This window comes from Hypomesus nipponensis, chromosome 4, assembly GCF_054491055.1.
Source record: "Hypomesus nipponensis isolate SF chromosome 4, ASM5449105v1, whole genome shotgun sequence".
In the NCBI taxonomy this organism is placed as follows: Eukaryota; Metazoa; Chordata; class Actinopteri; order Osmeriformes; family Osmeridae; genus Hypomesus; species Hypomesus nipponensis.
This window is the reverse complement of record NC_140364.1, coordinates 8731978-8753702: the sequence shown is the minus strand read 5'-3', so window position 1 is coordinate 8753702 and position 21725 is coordinate 8731978. Positions and strand designations below refer to the sequence as shown.

Sequence of the window (21725 nt, the reverse complement as noted above, 5' to 3'; positions counted from 1 at the left end):
TAGCATTTGGACTGACAGCGTGAGACCACGTGTCCTATCACCGAAAGGCTTGTTGAATAATGCAGAACTAAATGTATGTAGTCGGGCGTGGTTTCGTTTCAATGAACCACTCACCATCTGTTATTTGTTGGAAAAGGCAGGGGAGGGGCTTATTCGTTTATTTTGAGGCGGGACACAGGAGGTGTGGATCATGAATATGTAACAACCACGCCCCCAGCGCCTTTCCCCCGTGAGATGTGACGTCACGATAGCGGCCCGTGTTCGCTACAGCTGACTCTCGCCGCCGCTCCATCAAGCGTTTCGTCGCTGGAAGCATAGAGAGTGGGGGAGAAAGGGAGAGGGAGAGAGCGAAGGTGAACAAAAAATAACGAGCGAGAGGGGGGGAGAAACAGAGAGAGAGAGAGAGAGAGAGAGAGAGAGAGAGAGAGAGAGAGAGAGAGAGAGAGAGAGAGAGAGAGAGAGAGAGCAACAAAGTGGAAAAGGAAAACAACAGCCATCAATCTGCCTGAGTCTCATATTGTTGGATATTCTTTGACGAAGACTATTTTTCCGTATCATAATTCTTTTCAACTGTATTTATTGTCGAATATGTCGGTTATTGGATTTCTTTAGGGACTTTTCAGTGCACCTCAGTCGATTCTATTCGAGCCGATATAGGCTACAGCTAGATAATCCCCTTTACCACATGAACACCCGTCATTTTCATGTCTTAACATTTTTCGGGAAACAGTTTTGTCCTGTGCAAGAGGAGAGACAAATCTATGCGATGACATTTTAGCACAAATAAACGGACAACATTGTTTTTAATGCCGAATAAGAAGCGGCACAGATTGGTCTAAATTTGTAAAAGAAAATTGAGAGTTGATAACATTTTCTTAAAGGGCCAATTCCATATTTCAAGATGTTGAACTGGACATGATGTCTTGAAGGACATTATTTTTATTTTCCCCATGGGACCTTTGATGGATAAGAGGAGTGGAATCATTTCAGCAGTCTTTTCAACTTTTGATTTTCTTATTTTATTTTATCCCTTGCCTCATTGTTGAATACAATCTGACGGCCTGTCAATCATTTGTGGATTGATTGGAGCAAAAAAGTTGTTTCACTGCGGGAATCCACGGCCGTTCATTGATGTCTAGACCACTTACCCAGCTTTTACCACCGGACCTTCCGGCCGGGGCCAGCCCGCAGTTTGGGACTGGTAACCCAGGTGGCACGGTTTCCACTGGTGGGCACTTGAACTCAATGGCCAGCCTCAAGTCGCTGCTGCAGATCCCAATCAAAGCTGACCAGCGAGGAAAAGACTGTTGCGAAATGAAAGGTAAGGTGCAGTTTGTTTGTAGTTTGTTTTTGTGGGCCTCAGCGTTATGCATGTGTGTAAATGTGTGTGTAGTGCTTGCTTATTTGCATATTTTAAGTGCCTCCCCTCACACACAAATACTTACATACTTACACAGACACACAATGACACACACACACAGTCTCAGATGCAGTGACTTGTTTATTTTAGTTCAACTGCTTTATTATTTTATGGGTTCAACTTCCAGACACTCACGAATAAAGCCTTCATGAATGCTCTGTTACTAGATTGTGCTGATTTAAAACATTTAAATGACCCTGATGAATGATTAAAAAAATGCAATACTCATATTAATAGAGCACTTATCAAGGCAATTGTTAACAATCATTTTAGTCGACACTCACTCAACTCATGTTCATCTCTATTGCATGTATTACATTAATCTGTTGTAAGAACAGTGTCTAGATCCACAACATTTTCTATCACACCCAGTGGGTGAAATATTAACTCAGGGGCCTCTGAAGGGGACTCCAGCCATGTCAGCTGCTGTCCACAGCACTGGTAAAATATGACTCTGACTAAATGCTCCCACCTGGTGTTCAAAGCAAGCCACTGCAGAGTGTCTTCCCTGGTCTTTGTGTGGGGGCTGATGATGACCAGGACTGACAGTCTCTCCATGGAGTCGGCATCCCAAAGGGCCTACCAGCATCTCTGCCACCACCCCAGCATGCATTCCCATGTACATGTCTGATCATATGAGATGTTTTAAGACTTTAAAGATGAAGCTCTGGGTTGTGTTGCCGTTTTTGGCAGCAGAAGTTCGGTTTTGCCGGTGGCTTCGATGCTTTTACCAGAAAGATGAATCTTCATCTCCTTCATCCCAGTCTCTCTGCTGGCTGGCTTTGTTAAACGCCTGCATATACACCCACTCTTTTAGCGCCTTTCTCTACTGTCCCCCCCCCCCCCCATTCTCTGTCTTTCTCTCTCTCTCAATTCTCTCTCACGTCGAGCAACCATCCCTCTGTTCTCTATCACTTCATTTGCTCTTCTCTCACATTTTCTCTTATCCTCTTATTTGTACTTTCACTTGCTATTAACATTTCCCTGTCTTCTCATCTCTTGTTTCACCTCTATCCTCTCATTCTGTCTCATGACACGTCACCTGTCTGATTTGCTTCTTCCCATCCTCCTCTCCATTCCCCATCCTCCTCCCCACCCTCCTCTCCTCTCCCCATCCTCCTCTCCTCTCCTTACACTTTTTTCATTTCCCCTGGCTCCCTCTATCACCCTTCTCCCTCAACCTACCTCCTCCCTCTATCCCTGTCTCCTATCTCCTGTCTCAGCCTGAGTTGTTGGGAAAACAAAACTCTCCCCCCATCTCCGGTCTCCCCCCCGCCGTCCCCCGCCGCCCCTTGCCTTCCATCATTACTGTCCTCTCCACATCAAGTTAGGTTGACACACCAGACCAAATCAGCCTTGTTTGAACACATCCCACCTTTGCTCATTATGGTAGCTCACAATGTCACCCTATTCACAGAATGTGTATATGTGTGTGTGTGTGTGTGTGTGAATGTGAGAAGCCAGTAGCCTGTCTCCCTACTGCCACCCCTGCAGCATTATCAGGGTTGTAATGGCGGTGTTAGACTCAACTGTGCAGCAGAACGGAGAACGAGGCAGACAGGCAGATAATTATGCTGTGAATAAGGACACTTTGGTACCCTCACTGACCTCTCTCTCCATCTCTCTCCATCTCTCTCTATCTCTTTGTCTCTCTCTCTCTCTCTCTCTCTCTCTCTCTCTCTCTCTCTCTCTCTCTCTCTCTCTCTATCTCTTACCCCCTCTTTGTTTATGTCTATCTGCAACTTTCCCATAATCTGTCTTTGTTTTTCTACCGGGATGCCTGTCTGTATGTTCTGTCTGTCTGTCTAACCATCTGTCTCACCCTTTTTCGTGCCCCACCCCATAGACAAAGATAAACCCCAGGACTCCACAGAGGAACCCGTGAACGGGGCCCCCCCTGGCATGCCGGGGGGCCCCGGCTCCCTACGCAACTCCTCCCAGTCTGCGTTCTTGGGGCCCCTCCTGTGGGAGCGCACCCTGCCCTGTGACGGGGGCCTGTTCCAGCTGCAGTACATGGACCTGGAGGAGTTCCTGACGGAGAACGGCATGGGGATGCACCCCACGGGCCCCAGCAGCGCCAGCGCCCAGATCCCCTCCCAGAGCTCCCAGTCAGCCGTACCCAAACAGAGCTCCCAGTGCCCACCGTCCTCCCCGCCTCCCTGCTCCTCCTCCTCCTCTTCAATCTCCTCTTCATCTTCCTCCTCCTCACTGCTGGGCCTGGAAAATGTGCCGCAGCAGCCTCAGCCGCCGCCGCCGCCGCAGCAACAGCAAAGCATGATGGGAGGTCCCGAGTGCCTACAGGGTTAGTGGGGGTGTTTGGTTGAAGAGGGTGGGGGTGGGTTGGAGTGTGCTGGGATGCTTGTGTAGGGAGTGTTTTTGTGTTGGAGAGTATAAAGTGTGTGTATGTGTGTGTGTACTTGTGTGTGTGTATGTGTATGCCCGTGTTCAAGTGGAGAGCCAAACAGGTTTGAGGGTGGCCAAAATCGGGAAAATGATAACTGTAAACACATTTTACCTGCAGTAACACAAGCCAATTACATTTTACAGTGCTCCAATACAAATGAATGGAAAACTAGGGTTGTTAGTGAAGTACCTGTCTAAGTCCCCGGCTTGTGGATTCTAGTAGAGATAGTACAAGGGGTTACTTGGCTGTCAAGGCAGCCATGGGTAAAAGGTTCAAAGACCATCCATTTGCCTAACAGCCTTGGCAACGCTCTCGCAGATAGCTTAATCGATATCTCTTCAATCCTCTATGCTTCTTATTTGAATCCGACACCATCTAAATGAACATTAAAGACAGATTTATTCACATATGATCAACTAAGAAATGTAAAATTATCTTTATTAAGGTAGGGAGGCCATACTCAGATATACTAGTTAAAAAGTGAAATTAATAATGAATGAATAATGTGCTCACAGTATCGGCCAAATTGTTAGGATTGAGTTTGGTTACACAAAGGGAAGGAAAGGGTTAAGCGAGCCCTAACTCTGCAGTACAGTAAATGCAGAGAGAGACAGAGAGACAGAGAGAGAGAGGGAGAGAGAGAGAGAGAGAGAGAGAGAGAGAGAGAGAGAGAGAGGAGAAGGATAGAGAGAAAAAAGGAGCGAGAGGGCTTGAGGGGAAGAACCCAGGCATGAGTGTTTTCTGTGCATGTTTTGAAGCGCTCTCCCTCTCTCCCTCAACCCCTCTCTCTCTCTCTCTCTCTCTCTCAACCTCTCTCACTCTCTCTCCCTCAACCTCTCTCACTCTCTCCCTCTCACTCTCACACGCTCAGGCCATGTGCCGTCGCCCTGTCACGTGCTACTGCAGAAAGCAGTGGAGCGAAAGAGAGAGAGAGTGAGAGAGACTGAGGAAGGTAGGGGCGGAGGAAGAAAGGGAAGGGAGGGAGAGCGAGCAGGCATGCAGAGGGGAAAACAAGAGAGAATGAAAGCTCTAAAGATCAGTATATCCTAGCCTCGCACTGCAAATACCTTAGCAGAAAAACTAAAGTCTGATGTAAAGACAAGCTTGAATACAAGTCACGTAGCCTGTAGCTACGACATGAGCTTATAGAGACCGTGTAGCCCATGGTACGAAAGAGACAGCCTATCCGTGTGGAGTGCTGTTGTCTACAACACCTCCTCCATTATAAGGACACAACCTGATAGAGCTCTGGTTAACATAACACAGATGAAAGAATGCATAGACCTCTTGGGGTGTGTCACCTGTCAACAACAGGACCGCTGGGCGTGTGTAGATGTTGTGTATTATGTGTTGTGTGTATGCATGTTGTTGTGTATGTGTGAATGCATGTGTTGTGTGTGCTGGGTGGGTGGGGATTGTTCTCTGCTTGCCTGTGTTTATTTTCAATAAGCCTGTGTGTGTGTGTGTGTGGGGGGGGGGGCTGTCTGTGTCCTATGGAGGGAGGAAGGATTGAGTGTATATTTTCAATGGAGACAAGGAGTAAAGAGGCCAAACTCCAAAGGCTCTTGTTCTCTGTTTACGTTAAAGAGCAGGGAGGTTATTTTATGTAACACACTTCCTATATTACAGTCTATTTTGACTTTGCATTTCCAACAAGTTTCTTCCAGTCAGAACACAAATAGCCCATGGCAACACAGAGTGTTGTTTTAGTGTCATACAATAACAACATAAGCATCCATTTGAAATGAAAACCCCTTTAGAATACATGGGCTCTAATTGAAAGGCGCCTATCTGCATATCTGTGTGGATTCCTGGTTTTGGACGCTTCATGTGGAGGTTAGATGGATGTCTGGAGAGCAGCTGGCGTGGAGATGAGCTGTGGCCACAGGAGGACGTGACTGTGCTCTGGAGATCCCATCCCCCTGCCACAGGGCACTGGGCTGGGAGACGACACTTCCTGGTAGAGGAGACACTCTCTGCCTCGCTGCAAAGCTGTCCGATCTTAAGAAATGAACAATTTAACAATATGAACCTACAAATGTTTCAAAATGTGTTATTGTTGGTCTCTGGTTGAGCTTATTCTGAGAATAAACATGTATCTCTGAGTTGAAACATAAGACCTTGGTCTACACAGCTACCAGACACTGTGAAGAACAAAGCAACGGAAGGCAGATATCATGCTTTTAGAGACTCTTTCTGTAAATAGTAGCATGCAGAATGAACGTGTGCAAAGGTTGATGAGAGAGGGCATTTGGGGGGGGGGGGGGGGGGGGGGTTAAGAACAACCGAGCCAAAGCAAAACAAGACTACATTAATCTGATGGTGATGGTTGGTTGCTCAGTAGCCCTGGTCTTGGATCAGATCCAACTTTTTGTCCAAAATGGTGGCTATCAGGCCTCAGATTTTGCTGGGCTTTTCCTAGATCTGCCAGCTGCTAGTCAAGCCAGCTCTCACAATAGCTGGGGAGGGGAGTGGGGGGTGGATTGTGGCCTTTGCTTCCACCTGCTGGTCAGCCAATGTAACTGCAGCCCCACTGCAGACTGCAGGCCAAAAAGGACACATAATGCTGGACAGTGTTATGATGCGTCATATATTGTAATCCTCTTGACCTCTGTGTGAATCTCTCTTTACCTCTGTTGTTTGCATACTGTTGAGAAAGGCACTTTGCAAACCCCAGTTGTCCAGCAAATGGATAATTGTATGATGTTGTATTGCACGGTCCTCTCCTAGGTGGACAGGCAGCTCCCCCTGACCCCTCAGCCACCTCCACCGGCCCCCCCGCCCCCCCTGGCCCCCCTATCACCAACGGAAATGATGTCATGGTGAACTTTGACCCCGACCCGGCGGATGTGGCTCTGTCCAGTGTCCCTGGTCAGGAGGCCTTCGACCCTCGGAGGCACCGCTTCACCGACGAGGAGCTCAAGCCTCAGCCCATGATCAAGAAGGCCCGCAAGATGCTGGTGCCCGATGAGCAGAAGGTACTACATCTCCCACAGTTCTTTGCGTCTAAGTGTCATCTGAGCCTGATGGTCTTAATGTGTGATGATCACAGAGGTATACACATCCAACACTTATACGTGTTGTTGAAGTCAGCTACCTTCTTCATATGTAAATGAGGATAACGGTGTGAAGACAATTGAAAAGAGTGAGACTTGCATGCAGATGTGGTATTGAGAATGTTCTAGAATGTTAGTCGTGGCCTCAAACGTTTCTATGTCAGTTAAACCTTCGTTGTGTTAAAAAAACCTTTACTGAAAACTTCCTACGTGTTTTCATAGTGCTAAATATGTTTTGTAACTTACTGTATCATCAGAACGTGAGATATGAATTTCTACAAATACATGTTGATAATGTCTGCAATGCAACTGCGTTAGGACCTTGCTGCCTCTCCACTCACCCTGTCCTTAATCACAAAACTGACCCTTCTTGCCCCTTCTCTTCTCGCCTCTCCTTTCTTTCCCACACACCCCCCAACACACCATTCCGTGCCGGCGACGATACCTGATAGGACGACAAGTACTGGAGCCGCCGCTACAAGAACAACGAGGCGGCCAAGCGCTCCCGAGACGCGCGGCGCCTGAAGGAGAACCAGATCTCCGTCCGCGCCGCCTTCCTGGAGAGGGAGAACGCAGCGCTCAGGCAGGAAGTGGCCGACATGAGGAAGGAGTTGGGCCGCTGTCGCAACGTCCTCAACAAGTACGAGAGCCGGCACGGAGACTTGTGAGGAGGAGGAGGAGGAGGAAGAGGAGGAGGAAGAGGAGGAGGAGGAGGAGGAGGAGGAGGAGGAGGAGGAGGAAGAGGAGGAGGAACAGGAGGAGGAGGAGGAGGAGGAGGAGGAGGAAGAGGAAGAGGAAGAGGAGGAGGAAGAGGAAGAGGAGGAGGAGGAGGAGGAGGAGGAGGAGGAGGAGGAGGAAGAGGAGGAGGAGGAGGAGGAGGAGGAGGAGGAGGAGGAGGAGGAGGAGGAGGAGGAGGAGGAAAAGCCAAGACAGGGCGGGCGAGGTGGTAGAGGAGAAGGAGGAGTGGAAGAAGGAGGGCTGGGGGGTACAGGGGCAAACCCAACATTGGTAGCACTTTAGCTGAAGCGGCGTGCATGTACGGCCTACGTAGGGGTGGCGTTAGCATTGTATGACATCTGATGTAAAAGCCAATTTTATGGAGAGCTCACTGGCACTTTTTTTCAGACCACCGTAGCACTTCTTGGGCTTGCTCATGGACTGCCTCTGTCACACCTGGGGCCCCTGCTGCGGGGGTGCAGTGGGGATGGAGAGCACTTACATCAGGTGCTACACAGTTCGTATGCTTAAGGCAATTCAGATGAGGTGTTAAAAATCACACATGGCAGTGAAATCATTGTTTTTAAGCTAAAGACTAGGAGACAAGCCAGAGGGTGGACAGAGGTGTAATTTTTCTATGACAAAACATGTATATTTTTGAACTGGTCAGACAGCATAGCAAGAACGAGTGAATGGGAAGAAAGAGGAAGAAGAGGAGGAGGAAGGTTTGAGATGAGAGAGCAAAATGATTTTGACATAGGATATCTGTATATTTTTATATTTGCAAAGAGAAGTAGGAGAACTGATTTTGGAAATAATCTTTTGTATATTTTATATAGGGGTGGGTGGGCAGAGGGGTGATTTAACTGAGTGATGGGCTATCCATGAAGCTGTTTAAACAGGCTTATTGCAAAATGATATATTTTCAACTTAGAAACAGTTGAGAAAGAAGTAAGTGGTAAAACAGAATGTATAATGGTTGTATCCAGGTTTTAGACAATGAAAGAGGCTTAGGTTCTTAGTAACTATTGTTGATATAATGAGAAAAAAATTAAATTAAAATTGTATAGTTTAGAGTTTTTGTTTTGTTGTGGGTTCATTCAAGAACTTAATTTGTTACTTTCTCTTTGATTCCTTTTTTGAATTAAATATTTGTGCGTTTTTTGGGGAGGGTGATAGAGAGAAAAAGAGAAATAAAGAAAGAGAGGGTAAGGGAGAAACAAAGCCTGTGAGGGGATTCATCTCATGAACAGCTGCATCAGAACAGATGTTGTTGAATAAATATGGAAGGCATTCATTAGACGGGTAGATGTGTGGCACACACGCAAACACACTCATATGCACACAAATTAACGCACTGAAAAACATGCCACGGATTTAATTGGAAAGACCTTTGACCACATTTGCAAATTGACATGATCTGCAAAGACGTGCGCAGACACACACAAACACACGCGAACGCTGTTACTGTTAGACACACAATATTTCATAATTAGCCCATACTGCTCTGTATCTCTCTGTTCTTCTCTCTACACCTAACCAATGGGATTCTGGAACCAGATGAAACTGGTTCAGAGTTGACGGCCCAGGTGAACTTGGCAATGGTCAGCATGTGCGCGTGCTTGTCTGCAGAACATGAGCATGCCTCATCACCCGTTGGAATACTATGACTCTTATGATGATTCTTATTATGATTCTTATTATTATCTCGATTGTTCTGATTCTGAAATGACGACATGGTGCTGACCCAGTTTATCCCCTTAACTGACACACACAACCCAACACAGAACTCAACTGCCTAGATCTTTTTCTCTTGTTTGTTTGTTCTTTTATTCTTCTTTAACGTATCGTACTTGTAAGAGGAATCGTTGGTAGATCATCCCACGCAAGCGCGTGTCCTCAAACTTTACCCCTGCAACAGGCCATGCTGCCCTAACACTGTACCATACAATTGTACTATTGAATATTAAAACTATTCTCTCACTAGCTGTATGTGTGTATATGATATATGCTTGAACATGTGAAAATAGATGTAATAAACATAACTTGAATATATAAATGTAGTTTATATGAAACAGATTGGAAGTATTGTCAATTTCTCAGGTGTCTGGGAGATTAAAAAACACAGAAAAAAAAGATCTTACTATTGATTGCGGAAGTTGTGATTTCTTTTTCTCCAGGAGAGGGGTTTGTCCTGACAGCTTTGCGAGTAGGCCTGTTTTGGCAGCACTGTTGTGTATCTTGCTGCCGAGTCATACTGTGTACTACCAGCTAATATGGGAGTAAAGGTCTATCAAAACCAGTTCAGATTTGTAACAATTTATTTAGATTAGAGTTAAATGTCATTTTTTCATCCTTGTTAATATTTCCAGTTATGATTGCTAGTATTATCATTGTTGTTCTTGTTGGTGCTGTTGTTGTTATTATTATATTAATTTTCAGTGTTTACTTTTCTGGGGGAATATGATTCTCTTTTCCTCCCCTGAGGTTTCAAGACCGTATTTACTCTTTTTCCAATGAGCCTGTTCACTCCAAGCACCATCCACTGAGACTGTACAAAGCCCCAGATGCATTGTAGGGACTGTAGTCACATCCTTGTGTGTTGGCGTTTGATAAAACAGACACAAACTTTGGACTTTTATTCCCTGGATGAATTTGAACTACACATCCTAGAGGCACAAGTCTTATTCTCCATCTGTTGGTGGACAAATAAGCAGTTTTTTTTTTATATCTGGGAAATTTCCTGAGGCTTATAAACTTTTAGCAGTGCTATTTTTCTATGTACCTGCGTGAGCGTACTACAACTTTTGTGGGCATTTGTAGCCCATTGTCATAGTGATGGTATGCTACTTTAACGGCATTGCGGGTATCGAATACAGCCTTCCCTCTCTTCTCCAGTTTTGGATTATTATACTCAACTCCCTGTCGTGATGACTGTTATAAATTACAAACCCCAAGAGAGCACCGCTACCCAACTGCACCAGTATGTCTATTCCTATACACAGGGCTGCTGGGAAATGTGGTCTTTTTTTCCAAAACACAAATAAAGGCTTATCCTTACTCACCGATGAAGCTTTTGTGGTGTCTGTACTCCATGACAGTGCAACATTATTGACAGCTTGTTGTTGAAGTGGGATTCAAACCTTCGAGAGGAGATTTATGTTCAGTGGCATTCTAGCCACGACATCATAGAGAACATTGTAATACAGCACCGGCACAGGCTGTGTGCCAGAATTGAGATACTACTAGACATTTAAAACAGAGAAAAACCTGGAGCGTGCGCAAGAGAGAGAGAGAAAGAGAGAGAGAGACTTGTGTGTTTGGTGCGATGCTTCAGCTGTTCATGTACATGGATGATGTCAGATTTGGTCTGGCATGACAGGAAGACATCTGTCTTATCAGAAACCACATGAGGCCACCCTGAAGGTGTGAAACTGAAGTAGGATGGAATAACAGCAGCACTCCACTACCACTGCACTTATTGGAAACACCCACATTTTCCATCACCGTTTTAGTGTGTGTGTATGTTTCTAGTTTGTGTGTGAGCACTTCTAATGTGAAAATCACTCAACTATCCAGTCTCAATCATAGTAGTGATTTATAAGCAGACACACACTGATACACACACACATTAATTCTGCGACTGTCACTGCAACCCCGGTGTCCTTGGCAACTGTCTTGTGTGTCCAAAGTTGGTTGCAGAGGCTGACGAGCAGGAGGGGACAGCACTCTGACCATGACCACCACTGATTAGAAACCAGACCCCACTAACACAGGAGGGCACTCCTGTGGCCAGGGAGAGAAAGGGAGAAAGTGTGTATGTGTGTTTGTGTGTGTGTGTGTGTGTGTGTGTGCTGTGTGTACTAGAAGTATGCATGTGGAAAAGAACAGCTTGTAGGCGATAATTGAGAATACGCTTAATGGAGGCAACTTGATGGAAATCAACATAAATGTGGTGATAGTCTCATCACGGATGGTGTAAAGTGTGTCTATGTCTGTGTGACACAGAGAGAGAGAGATTGTCCCTAAGAGTGTGTGAATGCGCGTCGCCCTCCCCCCATCCAGAAGAGTGTGAGAAGGTCCTCTTCATTACTGTGTGATGTGCATGCCTTCATGGAAACCAGATGTGAAGGTCTCTCACCGCAGAGAACCCCCCTCCCCCACGTCTCCTCTCCTCCCAGTTCCCGCCCCCTTCTTCTAACCCTTGACCTCTTTTTGCTACCGTCTTTCATTCTCTCCACCTTTGCTCCTCCTCTACCCCTCTTCACTTCTTCTCCACCCCTTCTCTACCTCTCCCTCTCTTTATCTCTCCTCCAACTCTCATCTACCTCTGCTTTGTTCCTTCCCTTCTCCTCCCGTCTTTCCCCTCTCCTCCTTTCCTCCTCCTCTTCTCACCCTCTCCATCATACCTTCTCCTGTCTTCAAGCCTCCAAGTCTCTCCATTTTCACTCCCTTCTTCGACTCCCACTGTCACTCTTTTTATCTTGCATCTATGCAAACGTTGCACACATGTGCACATCCAAACACACACACAAAGAAACACACGCACGCGCACACATGCTTTTAGTGAAGAAGGGCTCTAGAACCAAGTTTATGGGTTGTCTCACTCCTCATCCCGCCTCATCTTCTTGACATCCAACCTGTCACACCATTTGATACGAACGGGAGCCTTTGCCTCCTTGTTGGAGGGGTTAAGCTGGGTCCCCTGTCACGACGGTAGGCCCGAGACTTGCCGGTTGAGACTGTCACTCCAGACGTCTGGCTCTGACCCAGGCACATGCACGAGCGGGCATGAGACCGTCTTGGGAGTCTGCCTGGAGAATGGTGCCGGTACCTGAGGGCGCAGGGAGGTCGTCATGTCTGACAGGCCGTTGGACGGGTGGGAGCGATAACGAGTCAGCCACAAATGTCAGGTGCATACTGATGACACAATCAAGCCTATAATCAAATGGTTTCAGTGTGTTGCCCAGCTTCCTGTGGAGGGATGAGATTCCAACGCCGCCTTGTTGCTGTTGTCAGCCCCGGCCCTCTGATCACATCTACACCCCATTGCTGATGTATTCTGTGAGATGAGCCTATCAGAGCTAGGGTGGGGGTGTGTGTGTTGGTGTGCAATGCCAGCCTTTTTTAATGAACTGCTGAGGCAGGAAGTTGGCAAGTTGACGTTGTTTGCCCCATGGTGATGCAAAGCAGGGCTGACCAAGAGGAGGAAGATGAGCAATGATGGATGATAGAAAAAGGAATGAAAGGATGGAGGATCATAGAATGGCATAGGAGGATGGACAGATGACAGACGGGTCAAATGTATTGGATGGAAGGACAGATCACCATTCAAAATTAGTTGCAAGAAGGTCTGCTTCTTGTCTGTTTTCTCACTATGATCCAGTACTTTGTGAATAGCTGACAGGCTGTGTTACACAGCTATTGTAGGTTGCCTGGATTGAAACCACATCTGACAATGGTACATTCATTTTCGTACCTGAGAAAATTGAGAAAGTGAACGATGGCTTGACAATCTCTGACTCCTAATGCTGAGGTTTTGAATGTCTGTCATGTTTGCAATGGGAACAGTGGATGATCAGTTGAAGCACGCACTCAACCTGAAGGTCAATGGTGAATGCACATTGTGTCGTTGGACTGGTGCAGCGATGAACAATGAATAGTCATCAGTGCTCATCAGTTAGGGCGACACACCGCGGCATTGCTTTGAGAGGGAAACACTGCACACGGAAACTTTGTGTGTTTGTGTTGTATGTGTGGCTCCGTATGATCTGTGATCTGTCCTTTACTGTTCTCTACCTACCTTCACAGAAACTAAACCAATCAAGCGCCTCAGTGCAGAGCACGGAAATGTGGGCTTTGGTTTATGATTACCCATCTATGTAACCAGCCATCCAGGTAGTTAGTAGAGCCTGTCAGCCAGCAAGGCAGCCAGCCAGCTAGCCAGTCGGTCAGTCAGTCAGTGTCAGTCAGCCAGCCAGTCAGTCAGTCAGTCAGTCAGTCAGTCAGTCAGTCAGTCAGTGTCAGTCAGTCAGTCAGTCAGTCAGTCAGTCAGTCAGTCAGTGTCAGCCAGCCAGCCAGTCAGTCAGTCAGTCAGTCAGTCAGTCAGTGTCAGCCAGCCAGCCAGCCAGTCAGTCAGTCAGTCAGTCAGTCAGTGTCAGTCAGTCATTCAGTCAGTCAGTCAGTCAGTCAGTCAGTCAGTCAGTCAGTCAGTGTCAGCCAGCCAGTCAGTCAGTCAGTCAGTCAGTCAGTCAGTCAGTGTCAGTCAGCCAGCCAGCCAGCCAGTCAGTCAGTCAGTCAGTCAATCAGTCAGTCAGTGTCAGTCAGTGTCAGTCAGTCAGTCAGTCAGTCAGCCAACCAGCGACCAGCCAGTCTGCCATCCCTAGCTGAGAGAGGCCCAGGTCTGAGGAACTTAGATTACCGTGCTATCACCATGACATCACCAACAGACACAAAGCAGGCGCCTTGACAAATAGTTTGAGCTCGTTTTTTGGTCAAGGACATCCACGCTAGGCCCCATCTGTAATCTCAAGGAATGTGTTTGTGTATGTTACATTACAGCTGTACGGTATGTTTGTGCACAAACTATTGATTTAGTATATTGCTAAATGTGTAAATGTCTATGGCGTGATCCCTATCTGTTGTTTGTCTAACATACTATGGGTGCTAATGAATTGTACTTTATTTGAACTGGTGTGTCTAATGTGCCCTTTAAGTGAATAGTCCCTTTAGATTCCTGTGTTCTTTCCTGTCTCTCACTGACTAAGTGCCAGTGCTACTTTACCTCCCACACGGCAGCCCAGTTTAGCACACACACACACACAAGCACACACACAGCTCTCACTGATTCTGTGTGTGGGGGTCACACTACAGATACTGCACCACATATTTACAGAGGTATTTGTACCGTGTTCTCTATTGAATAGAAAAGCCAAGGCTGTAAAGATCTCATTGTGCCTGTGGCTCTCAATGTGGGCTGCAGCAAGGTAGGCAGACATGTGAAGATCCTAGCTCTTATGTCCATGGAACTATATTCCTGGATGATAAGGCATCCACTGTATACTTCTTCCCTGAAGCATTCACCTCCAACCCCCTCTTCTTCATCACCCCATGCTCTGCTCTGCCCCCTCTCTCATCCTTATACTCCTTCCATTCCTCTCTGTGGCCTTCTCTTCCTCTCCCTCTCTCTTTCTAGGTTTGACCCTGACCTCCACCTTTATGACCCATTCCTCTTTCTCTGCATTTCCAGCCTCCACCCTTGTATTTCTTTTACTACATGCCCTCCCTTCTTCAGCCCCCTCTCTCCTGGAATGTCACTGCCAGCATTACTTTTAACGACGATAGGTTGTTTTTTTTTCCCCTTCCAAGGCACTGGATTGGCCGTCACCATGGCGACCGCTGTTGAAGGGCTCGTTCCCCTGCAGAAGTAGATGAGGTGAAGCTTTCCTATGTGTGTGTGTGTGTGTGGGGGGGGGGGGGGGTATATGCATGTGCATTTGTATGTCAATGCCAAGGGCTTGAACACACAATAAACATACAGTATATATCAAGTCATTTTGTGACTGAAGTGTGTGTGTTTACCGTTCTAACAGTTTGTTCTGCCTCTGGGGCATACTCCACTCTGCTCAGAAAGATGCATGTGTGTAAGAGAGTACAATTTGCCTTCTAGAGTCATCTCCTCTGCACCTCTCCATAATATTCTGATACATGTGCACATTGTGCACTTTTGGATCCTGTGATCAGTGTGTTCACCTCTCTGTCTCTCTCTCTGCCTCTCTCTCTCTGCCTCTCTCTCTACCTCTCTCTCTCTGCCTCTCTCTCTGCCTCTCTCTCTCTGCCTCTCTCTCTACCTCTCTCTCTACCTCTCTCTCTGCCTCTCTCTCTGCCTCTCTCTCTCTGCCTCTCTCTCTACCTCTCTCTCTGCGCCTCTCTCCCTGTCCTGTAGCTGGCTAGAGATGGAGCTCCATTCACTTCATCTGTTTTAAGTAGCTCACTGGAAAGCTATATTTAGATCCATGTAATGTTGCATATTTCAACTAAGCCTCTGAACCCTCTCATCCCCCCAACCCACTCCCCCCCTTTTAAAACGACGTGGTACATTCCAGTGGGTGCATGTGTGGGTGCAAAATTGTGCCCCCCCCCCCCCACCACCACCACCACCAAAGCATCATTTGAGCCATGTTGTTTTTGGTGTCTCATTAATGTGTTCAGCATTAGCATTGCCAGACCCCTTCCTGAGCTGTGGTTTTAATTGGGAGGCTATACACTTGTGCTACATTTGCCTCAATGGCCAACTTGTTATCAATCTTTTGTGCTCCCGAATGTGTTTACTTGGGAGTATGAGTGCGTATATGTACATGTGTGAATGTGTGTTTGGTGAACCTACGAGTCTGGGGTGGTACATGTCTGTGCTTTGATGCTACGTTTTGATAACTTCATGAGATTAAAGGCTAATACGATATTGGATGCGTGGAAAAGATTTGTAGTGCTGGATAAAAGCTTAGATTTATTAGTGGTGACTTCTGTGGGATTTATGCTTTGTGTGTGTGTGTATTAGGAGTAACAATGCAGGCTAGAGGGCCTTTCTTCCATAGTTGGGCCCTGTAGAGGACTGTTCTGATCTTCAAAGTGCTTTCCTGGTAACATTATTTCACAATTCTTGAATCTCTCAGTTCCTTTCTCACTCTCACATCTCCCTCTTCCTAACCTCTCTCTTTCTCTTTCTCTCTCGGTCTACCTCTCACATCCTTATCTTTTATCTCCCTTAACCAACCCCCCCCTCCCACTCATTCTCATTCCCCTATCACCCCACCCTCTCACTCTCTATCATGCTCCCTCTCTCTATGTCTCTCTCTCATCCCCTCCTCTCTCACACTGCTTCCATCTGGCTGTTTCTGAGGAAGGTTTCAAATGTGTGTGAGTGTGTGAGGGGATTCATCAGAGAAACAGAAAGTGTCCCAGCAGTTCGAGGGAAGCAGCTGTGTGTGTGTGTGTGTGTGTCATTGTCAGATGAAGTAGCAGAGAGAGGATGACCTGATGTCTTCAGATGTCTGACACGTGTTTCAGAGACTCATTACTGATACATTTCTTCCCCTCATCTAACCATCTCTTTCTCTCTCTCTTATTCTCTCCCACTTCCCTGCCCTCTCTCTCTGTCACTCACTCACTCCCCCCTCTCTCCATCCCTCTCTCTCACTCTCTCTGCATCTCCTCTCCCCCCACCCTCTCTTCCTCTCCCTTTCTGGCTCTATTTTTCTTTTGCTCTCCCACAGCTCTCTCATAATTGCTAACAATCCCATATTCATCTGAGAAATGAAGAAAGAGATAGGCTGCTCTTTCATATGTGTGTATGTATGTGAGTGTGTATGTTTGGGAATATACTTTATATGTGTTTTGGTTGTGTATTTCAAAGAGTCATATTTGATTTAATGCGATTTGTTTACCTTCACTACTAACTACATTAATCCTTTAAATGCTGTCATGCAATTTTCCAGTCCTATAGGACAGGGTTCTCCAATCCTGGCCCTCGAGGGCCGCTGTCCTGCATGTTTTAGATGTTTCCCTGCTCCAGCACACCAGATTCAAATGAATGGTCATTACCCGGTCATTATCCACAGAGCTTGATAAGAACCCATTCATTTGAAACAGGTGTGCTGGAGAAGAAAAACATCTAAAACATGCTGGACTGCTGCTCTTGAGGGCCAGGATTGGAGTACCCTGTCCTATCGGAGGTGATGCACTCCACCAATCACACAGCACCAGACCTCTCATCCAGGCATCTTATTGGATATCCCCACACAGAGGCACTTTTGATTGGCTGTCGACATAGATATCTGATTAGTGCTGATGGTGAAATTAAGAAAACCAGATACTGGTTTTGCCCTTTAAATAAAGGACAGGGCTGCAATCCTTCTCTCTACCCCCCTTCCACCCTCTATTTCTCCAGTTTCCTTTTCCCTCTCTCCATCCTTCTTAATCAAGTTTCTTCCCTACCTCTTCCTCACTTGGTCCCTGGAGTCCTCCTAATTAATTCAGCTCAATTAAAGAGAGGAATATGAATGGGTAAAATGCCATTCATGCCAGATAATGTCCTGATTATGTTAGAGTTATATTCTGATTAGTGTGGAATGATTGACTTGGTTGATTAGATACCCCAATAACTACATGTGATTCTGCACATGCTGTATAGCAAATACAAGAATCATATAATATATAATAGAATATAATACAAATGAATGTAATTGAATAAAATAAAATTTTATGGATTATCAGCATCAAATACTATATTGCCATTCATGCCCATGAGCAACTTGTCAGTCTTCTATGTCACTGGGTAGTATCATAAACTAAAGATTTTCATTTTTCAATTAATTTGCTTTGATATGGCATTTCTGTTTTCTTTATTGCATACAACATATTTAATGTAGATGAAGTGTCTCGTCTGCATCACTAATGACTGGAGCACGCTGCTGTGAATAATTATGTTCGTTCAGACATTTTCAGAACCCATCACTGAAGAGCCCTCTTCACAAACACATATCTCTGGTAGAACGTTCCAGACGTAAATGGAGCCATATTAACATGTAGATAGCTTCTACCCACCCCATTTATTTGACTTGCTAACTGCTCTAAGTAAACGTGTTATGAATATGGCAGAACGGATGTAATTCTGAAGCCATTAGTCCTACTGAAGAAAAGATTGAGCAGAGGTCTGTCTGTCTGCCTGTCTGAATGTGTGTCTATCCATCTGCCTCTATCTGTCTGTCTGCCTGCCTCTATTCCTCTCTTTTCCTCCCTCACCTCCCTCATTCTGGCAATGGTAATGTGTCTACAATCCTCTGGGGCCCTGTGTGTCATCATCAAACACCATCACTCCTTCCTCCTCTCCTCTCCTCCCTCTCATCTCTCTCAGATGGTTGGACACTCTGGTTGAGTAGAGGGATCTGGCAGTGCCCTCACCCCATCTGTTAGACAGAAAAATAGGGGATGGGACATGTGTGACTGTGCATAGGTGTGTGTTTGCGTACTGTATGCAGTGTGAATGTATGCATTTGATTTAATATGCCATTTCAAAAGGAACAAAGGGAGGGGACATAAGTGACAGTGCATAGTAATGTATGTATGTGTGTGTGTGTGTGCTGGGATATGTGTGTGACTGGGTGATGATGGACAGATTGTGGAGTTTGTATAAAAGTGAATGTACTTGGGAATATGCACTTTAAAATGTGCTGTTTAGAGTGTGTAATGAGGGTATGAGGGTGTGCGTGTGTTTTTGTGTGCCTGTGAGCGTGTGCCACTTTCACAGATTCTCAAAGAAACACACCAAGTGTGTGTATCTGTGTAAAAGTGGGTGTGTATGTAAGCTAAGCTGCTAGCCCACAGAGATAAGTAGAGTAGATTAGAGCAGAGCCAAGCCGAGCAGAAAGAGCAAAGCGGCCAGCAGTCTGAGTTTGCAGCACAGTGCTGCCACCTTGTGTTCATCTGGCGCCACTGCACCTAAGTAATTACAGCGTGGTATCAGCAGTTAGCGAGCACGGGAGAGGGTACAGTCTGTTCTTATAGAACAGAGGGGCTCGGCTAGCACTACTGCAGCCTCAGCAAGTGTCCACACACGGAATATGTCTTTAAAAACGGAATACACAGCTGGGGGTGTTCCAGACATCCCACCCTGCAGAGGTTCATTTCAGGGAGGTGCCCCCCCCCCCCCCCCACAGGGCCAGAAATTACCATAGGACAGTCTCTCGCTCGCTCGCTCTAAATACAAAATCCCCTATTTTCGGGAGATAGTATAGCATTTGTGGGCGTCAGGGAGCCGCTATTAAAATGCGGGAGACTCACAGAACTTCCGGGATACTTGGGATGTCTGGTGTTCCCTCAACAATCAACAAACTGGACAAGGAGAGCAGAATAGATTTGCCTTTGGGCTGTGATAGAGGATGGGTAGGGGGGTGTTGGATGTGTGTGTGTGTGTTTGAGGTGGGGGGGATCAATTACAAAACACTTACTTAGTCACTTGTAAATTAACACCAATTGACCTGTTAACAACTACAGACTGATTGCTATTACATACTTCAGAGTCAATGGGATGTTGATTAGGTATGTCAACGTTTATTTCCAGATGACCTCTGCTTGCAGCTGGGAATGCACCTAGAGAACAGAGAGTTTCTAAAAATGTGTTTGTTAAAGATGAACATGAATTAATCTCCGGTAGATGTGTGTCACATGCTTCATTTGTCTTGCATTAAGACTATATCACCATCAAAAAAATGCCTGATCCCAAAAAACAATAAAACCTTGAAAAATCCTGAAGTTTGCTGATGGATAAAACGGATAAACAAATCACGTCAGCAACAAGGTAAACAAACAACACGTCAACACCAGGGTCACCTGTACAGGGTCAGAGTGGCCCTTCAGTCAGGTGCTCTGAATACTAATGATTAGCATGGGCCAAAGTCAACACAAACACACATACACACAACAAACCTCACAAATCCACTGACACACACTCCCCACACACTTCAATCTCCACATTCCCAGAATTAATCTCATGCAACATTGACCTACCATTACATTAGTCCAAAAGCATACAGCTCCATCTTCACATATTGATGTAAATGTAAGTCAACAGGTTACCAGCACTTGTAGAACACTGTGTGTGTGTGTGTGTGTGTGTATGCAGTCCTCTACTCCTTTCCTTTTCACCTTCCAAAGAGAAAAAAAAGGAGGGATAGGAGGAGAAGTGTGGATAAGGGGAGGAACGGCTGGGAAGGGAGGAAAGGTGGATAGGAAGGGATGGAAGGAGGGGAGGAAGGGATGGGAGGAGGGGAGGGAGGGATGGGAGGAGGGGAGGGAGGGATGGGAGGAGGAGAGGAAGGGAGGGGGGAGGGGAGGAAGGGAGGGAGGAGGGGAGGAAGGGAGGGGGGAGGGGCAGAGCGGAGTTGAGGGCTTTGTACACCACAAGATCAAGTAAAGCTCCTATCCTCCCTGACGCTCCCTACACGTAGAGCCTGTCCTGCTCCCGGATCCCTCCTCTGTCCACTCCTGTCTTCCTTGGTTCGCCTCAAGGACATTCAAACCTTCCTTTCTCTAAGGTCTGTCTCCCTGTAGGCAGGTGGGCAGGTTGGGGGGGGGCACTCGTTGTTAGCCTGATCAAGGACACAAACGGAGTATGCATGCATCAGGCCGGGGAACTTGTCACATAATCATTTTAACATTGATCGGTGATTGAAGAATGACCAGCCAGTCTTCTGGCATTGAAGCCCTGGGTCTTGCTGGGGTGACCACGCACAGACTAACTGTACTGACTTCCTGCACTGACAATGACTTTGGATAAGAGCTTCTGGTAAATGGACATGTTTTATATGACTGTTTTCATATGGGCACTTTAGATGGGTTAATTGAGAGACATGAGCAGAGGATTGGAGGCAGAGGGCAGCACCCAAGAGACTGTTGCAATATGGGAATTAAATTATTTTAGAGGGTCTTTGTTAACAATGAACATTAGTTAATGACTGGTAGATGTGTTTTGCATCTAATTAAATTAATGGAAGTGTCACACAATGAAGATTTTCATAATGAAGACCTGGCTTCCTACTCTGATTTGCCATTATCGGTATTGCAAATGTATTGTCAATTATCCATAGACCCCAAGAGAAGATGTGTGTAATTTGCTGACCTGTCTTTACTTTGTTTGCCAATACCTTTTCCCAATCACAATAAACATGCCAGTGACTTTCACAGGAACCCAGAAATTCCTTTTTTACAACAAAGCGTTTGCTTTTAGAAGAAGGAAGCTGAGACTATAATCTATGGAGCTATGCTGCAGCAGCAGGAATGGGTCCCCAGGTCTTGGCACTGCAAGCACCCTGCTCCTGGAATGGGAGACAGGCCGTATGAATGTGATGGGCTCACCGCACACAGATGGCTCAGGTCGTTTGTGAGGACTCCTCCATCAGCCTCCATGACTCAGCAGCCCCCTCCAGCAGGCGCTAGGATGGACTCTGCCTGTGTGATTAGGACTGTCCTCACCGGCCCTCTTCTCTTCTGCTATCCCCCCCCCCCTCCCCCACCCCAAACACACACAAGTGCCCCCCCCCACCACCCCGATCTGAGACCACCAGACCTTACT

The 21725-nt window shown here is 46.4% G+C and overlaps 1 protein-coding gene across 2 annotated transcripts; it reads left to right on the top strand.

The window, feature by feature from the left end:
• Nucleotides 1-287: 287 nt before the first annotated feature.
• dbpa (D site albumin promoter binding protein a) lies at nucleotides 288-15064 on the top strand. Of its 2 annotated transcripts, XM_084696209.1 has the most exons (5): nucleotides 288-1321; nucleotides 3267-3722; nucleotides 6555-6802; nucleotides 7333-7520; nucleotides 14966-15064. In XM_084696209.1, the coding sequence occupies exons 1-5, from the start codon at nucleotides 1132-1134 to the stop codon at nucleotides 15000-15002; spliced, it is 1119 nt and encodes a 372-aa protein (XP_084552335.1). In that variant the 5' UTR covers nucleotides 288-1131; the 3' UTR covers nucleotides 15003-15064. The 2 variants fall into 2 exon arrangements, with proteins under 2 accessions (XP_084552335.1, XP_084552336.1); XM_084696210.1 differs by lacking the exon at nucleotides 14966-15064 and having other exon boundaries at nucleotides 7333-7572.
• The last annotated feature ends 6661 nt before the right edge of the window (nucleotides 15065-21725 follow it).